General features: G+C 54.4%; 1 protein-coding gene across 2 annotated transcripts; it reads right to left on the bottom strand.

The window, feature by feature from the left end:
- Positions 1-203: 203 nt before the first annotated feature.
- On the bottom strand, positions 204-10,477 carry PBK (PDZ binding kinase). Of its 2 annotated transcripts, XM_088162667.1 has the most exons (8): positions 10,298-10,477; positions 9,146-9,222; positions 8,138-8,228; positions 7,261-7,403; positions 5,268-5,437; positions 4,225-4,354; positions 2,830-3,003; positions 204-1,871 (listed from the first exon to the last, which is right to left on the bottom strand). In XM_088162667.1, the coding sequence occupies exons 2-8, from the start codon at positions 9,192-9,194 to the stop codon at positions 1,669-1,671; spliced, it is 960 nt and encodes a 319-aa protein (XP_088018793.1). In that variant the 5' UTR covers positions 9,195-9,222; positions 10,298-10,477; the 3' UTR covers positions 204-1,668. The 2 variants fall into 2 exon arrangements, with proteins under 2 accessions (XP_088018793.1, XP_088018792.1); XM_088162666.1 differs by lacking the exon at positions 10,298-10,477 and having other exon boundaries at positions 9,146-9,285.
- Between the last annotated feature and the right edge of the window lie 383 nt (positions 10,478-10,860).

The following is a 10,860-nucleotide window of genomic DNA, read 5'->3' as shown; positions in this document are numbered from 1 at the left end:
ATTCCCTGAATTCATGATGATATCCCATGGTTTTGTGACAATATTCCAAGGTTTTCTGGAAATATTCCAGGGTTTTTTGAGGACATTCCCCCCTCAGAGCACCCAAGCCCCAAGGGAAAAAAAATCCATCAATCCCAGAGAGAGGAACAAATCCATTTATTGGGAACATTCCCGAGGGAAAACTTGGGAAAATCCAACCTAAATGGGGAAATTCCAGCCCCCCCCCCCCAAAAAAAAGAGGGAAAATCCAAACCTGGGAAAATCCCACCTGAAAAAATGGGAAAATCCAACTCAGAAATGAGGGAAATTCCAAGTGCAAAGAGGGGAAATCCAGCCTGAAAACTGGGAAAATCCCACCTGGAAAAGAGGGAAAATCCAACTCCAAAAAAAGGGAAGATTGAACCCAGTGAGAGGGAAAATCCAATGGGAAAACTCGGGAAATTCCAGTCCAAAAAAAGTGGGAAAATTCCACCACAAAAAGGAGGGAAAAATCTGACCTAAAAGAGGGAAAATCCAACAAAAAAACTTGGGAAAATCCAAACCCTAGAGGGAAAATCCAAGCCTAAAAACTTGGGAAAACCCCAAAAAGAGGGAATTCCAACTTAAAATAAGGAAATTCCAATCCAGAAAAAAAGGGAAAATCCAATCCCAAACCTGGGAGAATTCAACTTGAAAGCTTGGGAAAATCCCACGTGGAAAAGAGGGAAAATCCAACTCCAAAACGAAGGAAATTCCAACTCCAGAGAGGGAAAATTTTCCTAAAAATTTGGGAAAATCCATCCCAAAACGCAGGGAATGGGATGGACACAATTCCAGCCATGCCAGCTCCGGAGCCACGTCCTGCTGGGAATTCTGGGAATGTTGGGGCTGTGGAAATCTGGGAATGTCAGGCTCTGGAATTCTGGGAATGCCAGGCTCTGGAATTGCAAGGATTTAAGGGCTACAGAATCACATCCTGCTGGAAATGCAGGAATCTTGGGGTTCCAGAAATCCGGGAATGTAGGAAATCCTGGAAATGTGGGAATATCGAGCTCTGGAATTGTGGGAAGGTGAGGGCTGCAGAACTGTGGGGATGTCAGGGCTGGAATTGTGGGAATGCAAAGCTCTGGAAATCTGGGAATGCCAGGCTCCAGAACTGCAGGGATGGCAGCCTCTGGAATTGTGGGAATTGCAGGAATATCAGGGCTCTGGAATTCCGGGCATGTCAGGGCTCTGGAACTACGGGGATGTCACAGCTGCAGGAATTCCAAAAAATGTAACAGCTGCAGGAATTCTGGGAATGTCACAGCTGAAGGAATTCCCAGGAATGCTCAGGGCTGCAGGAATTCCCAGGAAAGTCACAGCTACAGGAATTCCAAAAAATGTAACAGCTGCAGGAATTCCGGGAATGTCACAGCTGCTGGAATTCCAAAAAATGTAACAGCTGCAGGAATTCCAGGAATATCACAGCTAAAGGAATCCTGGGAATGTCAGGGCTGCAGGAATTCCCAGGAATGTCAGAGCTGCAGGAGAATGTCAGAGCTGCTGGAATCCCAGGAATATCAGACCTGCAGGAATTCCCGGGAATGTCAGACCTGTAGGAGAATGTCAGGGCTGCAGGAATCCCGGGAATGCTCAGAGCTGCAGGAATCCCGGGAATGCTCAGAGCTGCAGGAATTCCCGGGAATGTCAGGGCTGCACGTTGGTCTCCAGGGCCTCCACGATCCGTGCGGCCGCCGGGCGCTGCCGCGGCTCCGGGGCCGTGCAGGCTCCGAACAATTCCCGCACGGATCCCTGGGATGGATCCAGCGCCGCCGGGGGCAGCGCCGGCCGCGTGCCCAGCGCCGCGTAGTACGAGTCCTCGTCAAAGGATTCCTCGGAAAACGAATCCTCTGCAATTCCCGCAGGGACAGGAGTCAGCAGAGAGCACAGCCCGGGAATCCCGGCCTGGGATGTTCCCAGGGATTCCAGCCCTGCCGGGAATTCCTTCCCAAGATTCCACCCCAAGGGATCCCAACCCCATGGCAACGAATCCCGGAGGTGGGAGAGGGCAGGGAATGCTGAGAGGGGAGAGAAATCTCTTCCCTGCCTTTCATGGAATTGCCAGGAATCCTGCAGCTCGGGATTGGGGAGAAGGAATTATCCTGGAGCTGGAAGAGGCTGGAAAAGCTCATCCCAGGAATGGGGAGTGGGATCCCTGTCCTGGGACACTGCCAGGGATTGTCTGGGAATTCCAGCCCAGCCAGGAATTCCTTCCCAAGATCCCACCCCGAGCTCCCCTTTCCCACTGGAAGCCATTCCCTGGCTCCTGGCCCTCCAGCCCTTTCCCAAATCCCAGCTCTCCTGGAAACCTCTGGAAAAGGCTCCCAGCATTCCCTGCATCCTTCCCTCATCCAGCTGCACATTCCCAGCTCTGGCATTGGATCCATCCCCATCCCGACTCCTCTCCGGGAAGGAATTTCGGGATCCAGGGGCTTCCCTGGAAATCCAGGACTCCAGGAAGGGTCTCCCTTCCCTTTTCCATCCCCAAATTCCATAAAAATCCCTCAGGATGGATCCTGAGTGTCCTGGATCCCAGAATCCCGGAATGGTTTGGGATGGGATCCATGGACCTTCAATCCCATCCTGGGATCCCAGGGTGATCCAAATCCACCCTTGGACACTGCCAGGGATCCAGGGATCTTCTGGGAATTCCAGCCCAGCCACGAATTCCTTCCCAAGATCCCACCCCAAGCTCCCCATTCCTGTATCCCATTCCCTGTATCCCATTCCCCGTATCCCATTCCCTCCAGCCCTTTTTTTTCCCATTCCCAGCTCCCCCAGCTCCCGTTCCGGGCGGGAATTCCCGACCTTCGGAGCCGCTCTCGGGCAGGATCAGGTGTGGGATGCTCAGGGCCAGCATCTCCCACAGGGTGAGGCCCAGCGGGAAAATGTCGGATCTGTCCGAGATGATCCCGCCCGGCTCCAGCGCCTCCGGGGGCTTCCAGGGCTCCGTGCCCACGTAACAGAGATTGGGATCGCTCACTGCAACGGGAACGGGAATGGGAATGGGATTGGGAATGGGAACGGGAACAGGATCCGGGATTGGGAACAGGATCCAGGATCGGGAATGGGATTGGGAATGGGATCGGAAATGGGATCCGGGATTGAGAATGGGATCCGAGATTGGGAATGGGATCTGGGATCAGGAGTGGGATTGGGAACAGGATCCCATATTGGGAATGGGATCTGGGATTGGGATCAGGAATGGGATCCGAGATTGGGAATGGGATCCGAGATTGGGAATAGGATTGAGAACAGGATCCAGGATTAGGAATGGGATTGGGAATGGGATCTGGGAATGGGATTGGGAACAGGATCTGGGATTGGGAACAGGATCTGGAATCGGGACTGGGATCCAGGATCGGGAATGGGATCAGGGATCAGGAATGGGATCCCATATTGGGAATGGGATTGGGATCCGGGATTGGGAATGGGATCCCGGATTGGGAATGCGGATTAGGAATGGGATGGGATTGCATTGAGAATGAGATCCTGAATTGGGAATGGGATTGGATTAGGAATGGGATCCCTGATTGGGAATGGGAACAGGATCCTGGGTTGGGATTGGGAACGGGATCCCAGATTGGGATTGCAGATTAGGAATGGGATGGGATTGGATTGGGAATGGGATCCTGAATTACGAATAGGATTGGATTGGGAATACTAGGAATATGATCCCAGATTGGGAATGGGATCCTGGGAAAAGCCACATTCCCACAGGGGGATTCCAGAGCCTTCCCTCTGGATTGCCATTCCCAGAGGAATTCCACAGCCCTGTGGATCCCTCCAGGAGATTCTGGAGCCTCCAGCTCCAAAATTCCCAAAAAACCCAGATCCATTCCCACATTCCCTCAGGACATTCCAAAGCCTCCAGCTGAATATTCCCAATAAAGCCTGATCCATTCCCACTCTCTGGATCCACATTCCCAATAAAATGGATCCATTCCCATCCTCCTCCTCTTCCTCCTGCCTCAGGACATTCCAAAGCCTCCACCTGAATATTCCCAATAAATCCCGAGGCACCCAGAGAATTCCCAAGGATTTCCCTGTGTTTTCCCATTCCCGCTGTGTCCAGCCTATCCCTAAACCCCCCCCCCCACCAAAACCCCGGAATTCCTCCTTCCCCCAACACCTCCCGGGGAAAGCTCTGGATTCTGGGATTCAGGGAATTCCCAGGAGGGCAGAATTCCCGGGATTCCCAACCTGCCAGGTTCTCATCCAGGGGCAGGGAGACTCCGACGTCGCAGATCTTGACGGAGTCGAAGGCTCCGCGCACGACCACGTTGGGGGATTTGATGTCGCCGTGGAGCAGCCGCTGCTCCGTGTGCAGGTACTGCGGAATTCCCGGGAAAATTCCCGTTGGATTCAGGAGAAGGGAGGAGGGGGGGGGGGGAAAAAAAAAAAAAAAATCCCAGATCCTTGGCCTCGGAAACTCGGGGGAGGCTCGGAATCCGCGGGTTGTGGGATTTTGGTGGATCAGCCCCCGCCCGGATCCTGGCGGGTCCTTGGGTGTTCCCAGGGATTCTCTGGGAATTCCAGCCGGGAATTCCTTTTCAAATCCCATTTCCTCCTTTCCCAGGGAATTCCCTCCATTCCCAGCTCTCCCAGCCTGGCATTGGATCCATCCCCATCCTGACTCCTCTCCAGGAAGGAATTTCAGGATCCAGGGGCGTCTCTGGGAACTCAGGAAGGGTCTCCCTTCCCTTTTCCATCCCCCAATTCCATAAAAATCCCTCGGGATGGATCCTGAGTGTCCTGGATCCCAGAATCCCGGAATGGTTTGGGATGGGATCCATGGACCTTCAATCCCATCCCATTCCAATCCCACTATCCCAGGGTGATCCAACCTTTCCTTGGACACTGCCAGGGATCCAGGGATTCTCTGGGAATTCCAGCCCAGCCAGGAATTCCTTCCCCAGATCCCCTTTCCCACTGGAAGCCATTCCCTGGCTCCTGGCCCTCCAGCCCTTTCCCAAATCCCAGCTCTCCTGGAAACCTCTGGAAAAGGCTCCCAGCATTCCCTGCATCCTTCCCTCATCCAGCTGCACATTCCCAGCTCTGGCATTGGATCCATCCCCATCCCAACTCCTCTCCAGGAAGGAATTTCAGGATCCAGGGGCTTCCCTGGGAATTCCTTCCCAACATCCCCCCCATCCCTATCCCAACCCCCCCAGCATCTCCCTTTCTCCCGGAATCCCGGGTTTTTCCCATTTTTTTCCCGGGTTTTTCCTGTTTTTTCCCGGTACCTGGAGGCCCCTGGCCATGCTGAGGGCCACGTGCAGGATGGTGGGAGCCGGGAAGGCCCCCAGGCCCTGCTCCCGGCGCTCCTCGATCAGATCGTTCAGGGATTTCTCCCCCCCGAATTCCATGGCCAGGCACAGGCTCCCGTCAGGAGCCTCCGTCAGGGCCCGGTACCCTGGGAACAACGGGAAACGCGGGAATGGGAAACGCGGGAATGGGAATGGGAAACAGGAATGGGAAATATGGGAATGGAGGAATGGGAATGGGAAACACGGGAATGGGGGAATGGAAACGCAGGAATGGGAATGGGAAATGGGGGAATGGGAACGGGAAACGTTGGAATGGGAAACGCAGGAATGTGGGAATGGGAACGGGAAACAGGAATGGGAAACACGGGAATGGGGGAATGGAAACTCAGGAATGGGAATGGGAAATGGGGGAATGGGAACGGGAAACGTTGGAATGGGAAACGCGGGAATGGGAAACATGGGAATGGGAAACAAATGGGAATGGGGGAATGGGAACGGGAAACACGGAAATGGGAACAGGAAATGGGAACGAGAAATATGGGAATGGGAACGGGAAACGCAGGAATGGGAAGGGGAAATGGGGGAATGGGAACGGGAAATGCAGGAATGGGAATGGGAAACACAGCAATGGGAAACATGGGAATGGGGGAATGGGAAACACGGGAATGGGAAGGGGGGAATGGGAACGGGAAACACGGAAATGGGAACCAGAAATGGGAATTGGAAACATGGGAATGGGAACAGGAAACATGGGAAACATAGGAATGAGGGAATGGGAACGGGAAACGCGGGAATGGGAAATGCGGGAATGGGAAATGCGGGAATGGGGGAATGGGAAATGCAGGAATGGGAACGGGAAACAGGAATGGGAAATATGGGAATGGGGAAATGGGAATAGGAAATGCAGGAATGGGAACGGGAAACATGGGAATGGGAAACACAGGAATGGGGGAATGGGAAATGTGGGAATGGGAATGAGAAACAGGGGAATGTGGGAATGGGAAACATGGGAATGGGAAACGCGGGAATGGAAAACACAGGAATGGAAACGCAGGAATGTGGGAATGGGAACGGGAAACAGGAATGGAAAATATGGGAATGGGAGAATGGGAAACACAGGAATGGGAACAGGAAACACGGGAATGGGGGAATGGGAAACACGGGATGGGAAACGCAGGAATGGGAAGGGGAAATGGGGGAATGGGAACGGGAAATGCAGGAATGGGAAACGCGGGAATGGGGAAATGGGAACAGGAAATGCAGGAATGGGAATGGGAAACACGGCAATGGGAAACATGGGAATGGGAAATGTGGGAATGGGAACGAGAAACAGGGGAATGTGGGAATGGGAAACACGGGAATGGGAACGGGAAGCAAACGGGGAATGGGAAATCTGGGAATGCGAAACGTGGGAACAGGGGAATGGGATCCATGTGAATGGGAAACAAATGGGGAATGGGCAACGTGGGAATGGGAAATGTGGGAATGGGAAACGTGGGATCCATGGGAATGGGAAACATGGGAATGTGGGAACAGGATCAGTGGGAATTGGATCCATGGGATCCATGTGGGAATGGGAAAGGGAAATGTGGGAATGGGATCCATGGGAGTGGCAATGGGATCCCTGGGAATGGGAGCAATGGGAAGAGGAATGGGATCCATGGGAATGGGATCTGTGGGAGTGGCATCTGTGGGTATGGGATGGGACCCATGGGATGGGATTGATGAGATGGGAATGGGATCCATGGGAATGGGAATCCAACCCCTCCACTCCCAACAAATCCAACCCCTCCATTCCCAAGGATCCATCCCTCCATTCCCAAGGATCCATCCCTCCATTCCCAAGGATCCAACCCCTCCATTCCCAACAGATCCAACCCCTCCATTCCCAAGGATCCATCCCTCCATTCCCATGGATCCATCCCTCCATTCCCAGGGATCCATGCCCCCATTCCCGGTGAATTCCCACCAACGATGTTGGGATGCTGCAGTTTCCGGAGTTTCTGGGCCTCTTCCCGGAGTCTCCGTTGGAAGAGGCTCCTCTGGCTCTGGGAACAGCCGGAATTGATTTTCTTCACGGCCCACGGAGAGCGGGATAATCCCTGGGGTGACCTGGGCAGGAAAAACCTCTGGAATTCCCATGGAATTCCCCCTCCAGCCGGGGAGGGTAGAGTGGAATTCTGGAGGAAACGGGGAAAAGGATCCAATCTGCCTTGGGATGGGAATGTTCCAAATTCCTCGGTGGAATTCTCAGGGAAAGGGAATTTTTATCCGTCCACATCTCCAGATGGAGCTGAGGGTGGTGGAGGGAAGGAATGGACCCCAAAATCCTGGGATTTATCCCAAACAAATGGAGCCCAAATCCCTGGATTCCAAAGAACAGAGCCCAGATTCCTGGATTCCAGCTAGGAAAAGGTTATGGCAAAATAACGGAGCCCAAAATCCCTGGATTCCCAGGAATGGAGCCCAAATTCCTGGATTCCAGCTAGGAAAGGGTTATCCCAAAAGAACAGAGCCCAAATCCTTGGAATCCAGGTGGGAAAGGTTTATCCCAAAATAGTGGAGCCCAAAATCCTGGAATTCCAGCCAGGACAGGGTTACCCCAAAATAATAGAGCCCAAATCCCTGGATTCCCAGGAATGGACCCCAAAATCCCGGAATTCCAGCCAGGACAGGGTTATCCCAAAACACCTCTCTCCTTCCTGGCTCTGCAGATCCCAAATCCCTTCAGCTCCGTATCCATGGGGAGGAAATCTGGGATAAAAATCCTTCCCGGGGGCTCCTTTCCTGCCCACTCCAGGATTTCCCAGGATAACAATTCCCAATTCCCAATTCCCATTCCCAACCTTTTCATCAGGTACACGCTGACTCCGGTGCCAAATCCCAACTTCTGCATGAAGGGAGAGGCCGGGATGGTGACGGACACGGCGCCGGCATCTGCAGGGAAAATTCCCGGTGATCCCACGGCAAAATCCAGCTGGGATCGGGATCTGCTCCTCGGGAATCACGGGTGGGAATGAGGGGGGAATTTCCAGGGAAAGTTCAGGTGGAGTTTGGGAATGATTCCTGCCTGGAAAGGGTTTTCCAGGCCTGGAGTCCCCATTCCCAGTGGGATTTGAATCCCTGGGGATTTTGGGGGTGTGGATGGTTGGAATTCCCGGTTTTCCCAAAGCATTCCATGATTCCCGCTGGATGCTCCGATCCCATTCCTGACTCCGGGTTTTAGGAAAGCTCCTTCCAACACCCCCCCTCGGTTTTTCTCTGGAATGTTTTCCCAAATTCCAGCTCCGTTCCCTGGATGGGTTTGTTCCCTAAAAAACGGAGCTCCCACAGATCCAGCCCCCAATTCCAGAGAGGAATTTCAGGCAGCACAAGGAGCTGGGATGGGAAAAGGGAGTGGGAAACTGGGATGGGAAAAAGGGATGGAAAACTGGGAAGGGAAACCAACAGGACCCAACAGGGAATGGAAAATGGGGAAAAGGGAATGGAAAGGAAAAGGGAAACAGGGATGGGAAACTGGGATGGGAAACAGGAATGGGAAACAGGGATGGGAAAAGTGGACGGGAAAAGGGATGGGAAATTGGGAACAGGGATGGAAAACTGGGATGGGAAACTGGGATGGAAAACTGATCCCAGGGATTTCCCACCCGGATGTGCTCAGGGATAAAACCAGGAGCAGGAGGAGGAGGAAGGACTGGCAGAGTTTTCCAGGGAATCTCTGGAATTGTGCCAGGAAAGGTTGGACAGGGCTTGGAGCAGCCTCTGGAATTCACCCCGGGGATCCCCCCAAGGCCATTCCCATCCCTCGGGGCTCCCTGCGATTCCTTGGGGGAATTTCCCGGGATCATCCTCACCTGCTTTGTCCCGGCGGGAGGAGGGGGTTGGAGACTGGAACGTGTCCATGGAGCCGATCCCGATCCCAATCCCAATCCTGTGGGCACGAGGGCACATGGAGGGATGGATTTGGGAATTGGGGGAATCCCAGATTTGGGGATTGGGGGAATCCCGGATTTGGGAATTCGGGGTTCCTGGAATCAGGAATTGGGTGCTCCTCGATTTGGGAATTGAGGAAATCCCAGATTTGGTGAATGAGGAAAACCTGGATTTGGGAATTGGGAAATCCTGGATTTGGGAATTGGGAATGTCCTGAATTTGGGGATTGGGGAAATCCCAGATTCGGGAATTGTGAATGTCCTGGATTTGGGGACTGGGGAAATCCTGGATTTGGGGATTGCGGGATCCTGGATTTGGGGATTGGGGAAAATCCTGGATTTGGGAATTGGGGGTTCTTGGATTTGGGAAGTGGGAAATCCTGGATTTGGGCAATTGGGGGTACCTAGATTTGGGAATCTGGGGGCCCTGGATGAGGGAATAGGCGGAGCCAGATTTGGGAATTGGGGAAATCCTGGATTTGGAAAACTGGGGGGGTTCCTGGATTTGGGAAATCCCAGGTTTCGGAATTAGGGAGTTCCCACATTTGGGAATTGGGGGTTCTGGATTTGGGAACTGGGGGGTCCCGGATTTGGGAATTTGGGGGTCCTGGATTTTGGGAATGTGGGAAATCCCGGATTTGGGAATTGGAAAAGCCCTGGATTCAGGACTTGAGGGTTCCTGGATTTAGAAATAGGGCGAGCCAGGTTTGGGAATTGGGGAAGTCCTGAATTTGGAAAATTGGGAGGTTCCTGGATTTAGGAATGGGGGTATCCCGGACTGGGGAATTGGGGGAGGGGGTTTCGGATTGGAGGGATCCAAACCTGGAGGACGGAGCAGATCCCAGTTTGGGATTCCCAGCGTGGGGGGGAAATCCCAAAGCAGGGAAGGGGGGAGTCCCAGATTCGGGAACTGGGGAGATCCCGGTTTAGGGAGCAGAGACGGGCCCAGGTTTGGGAATTGTGGATCCCAGCCCAGGGATGGGGGATCCAAGGTTGGGATGTCCCGGATTGGGGAATGGGGGGATCCCAGTTTGAGGAGGGGGAGAATTCCCAGGAAGAGCTCCCCGGTCCCACCTCGGCTCGGGCTCCGCTGTCCGTGGGTGCCGATCCCAGAGAATTCCGGGATCCTTCTCCCGCTCCCGGTGCCGATCTCAGGGAATTCCGGGCTCCTTCTCCCGCTCCCGGTGCCGCTCCCGGTGGATCCCGGGCTCCTTTTCCCGCTCCCGGTGGATCCCGGGCTCCTTTTCCCGCCTTTTCCGGCCGTTACCGGGCGCGCCGTTCGAATCCCGCGCGCGCGCCCGCGCCCAGGCCCCGCCCCTTCTGGGGGTGTGGCCGAACACCAAATATGGCCGTGGGAGGGCGCAGGGGGCGTGGCCACGCCCTGGCGCGGTGACGTAATTGGCGTGCGCGCTGTGGGGGCGTGGCCAGCGCGGAGTGGGCGTGGCTTGGGGCGGTCCCGGGGAGCCCGAGGGGTTTTGGGGCGGCCCCAAAATCAATGGGGGGGGATCCGGGGCGCTCTGGGGGCTCTGTGGGGCCCGAGGGGCCTCAGGAGGACGGGAGGGTCCCCAAGAATTTGGGGAGGAGCTGTGGGGTCCCTGGAGCCCCATAAATCCCCCTGAGCACCCACAAAACCCACA

Source organism: Sturnus vulgaris, chromosome 3 (assembly GCF_052056855.1).
Source record: "Sturnus vulgaris isolate bStuVul1 chromosome 3, bStuVul1.hap1, whole genome shotgun sequence".
Taxonomy (NCBI): Eukaryota; Metazoa; Chordata; class Aves; order Passeriformes; family Sturnidae; genus Sturnus; species Sturnus vulgaris.
The sequence above is the reverse complement of the archived record's forward strand: the minus strand, read 5'-3'. Positions and strand labels throughout refer to the sequence as shown.

What these genes read in the sequence shown, in the direction of transcription:
- PBK (XM_088162666.1), bottom strand. Translation starts at nt 9,242, where the DNA reads ATGTGCCCTCGTGCCCACAGGATTGGGATTGGGATCGGGATCGGCTCC. An exon ending in CCTGGATGAGAACCTGGCAG is followed by an intron (nt 3,004 to 4,224) that starts GTTGGGAATCCC and finishes TTCCCGTTGCAG; the next exon opens with TGAGCGATCCCAATCTCTGT. An exon ending in GCCCGAGAGCGGCTCCGAAG is followed by an intron (nt 1,872 to 2,829) that starts GTCGGGAATTCC and finishes CGGGAATTGCAG; the next exon opens with AGGATTCGTTTTCCGAGGAA.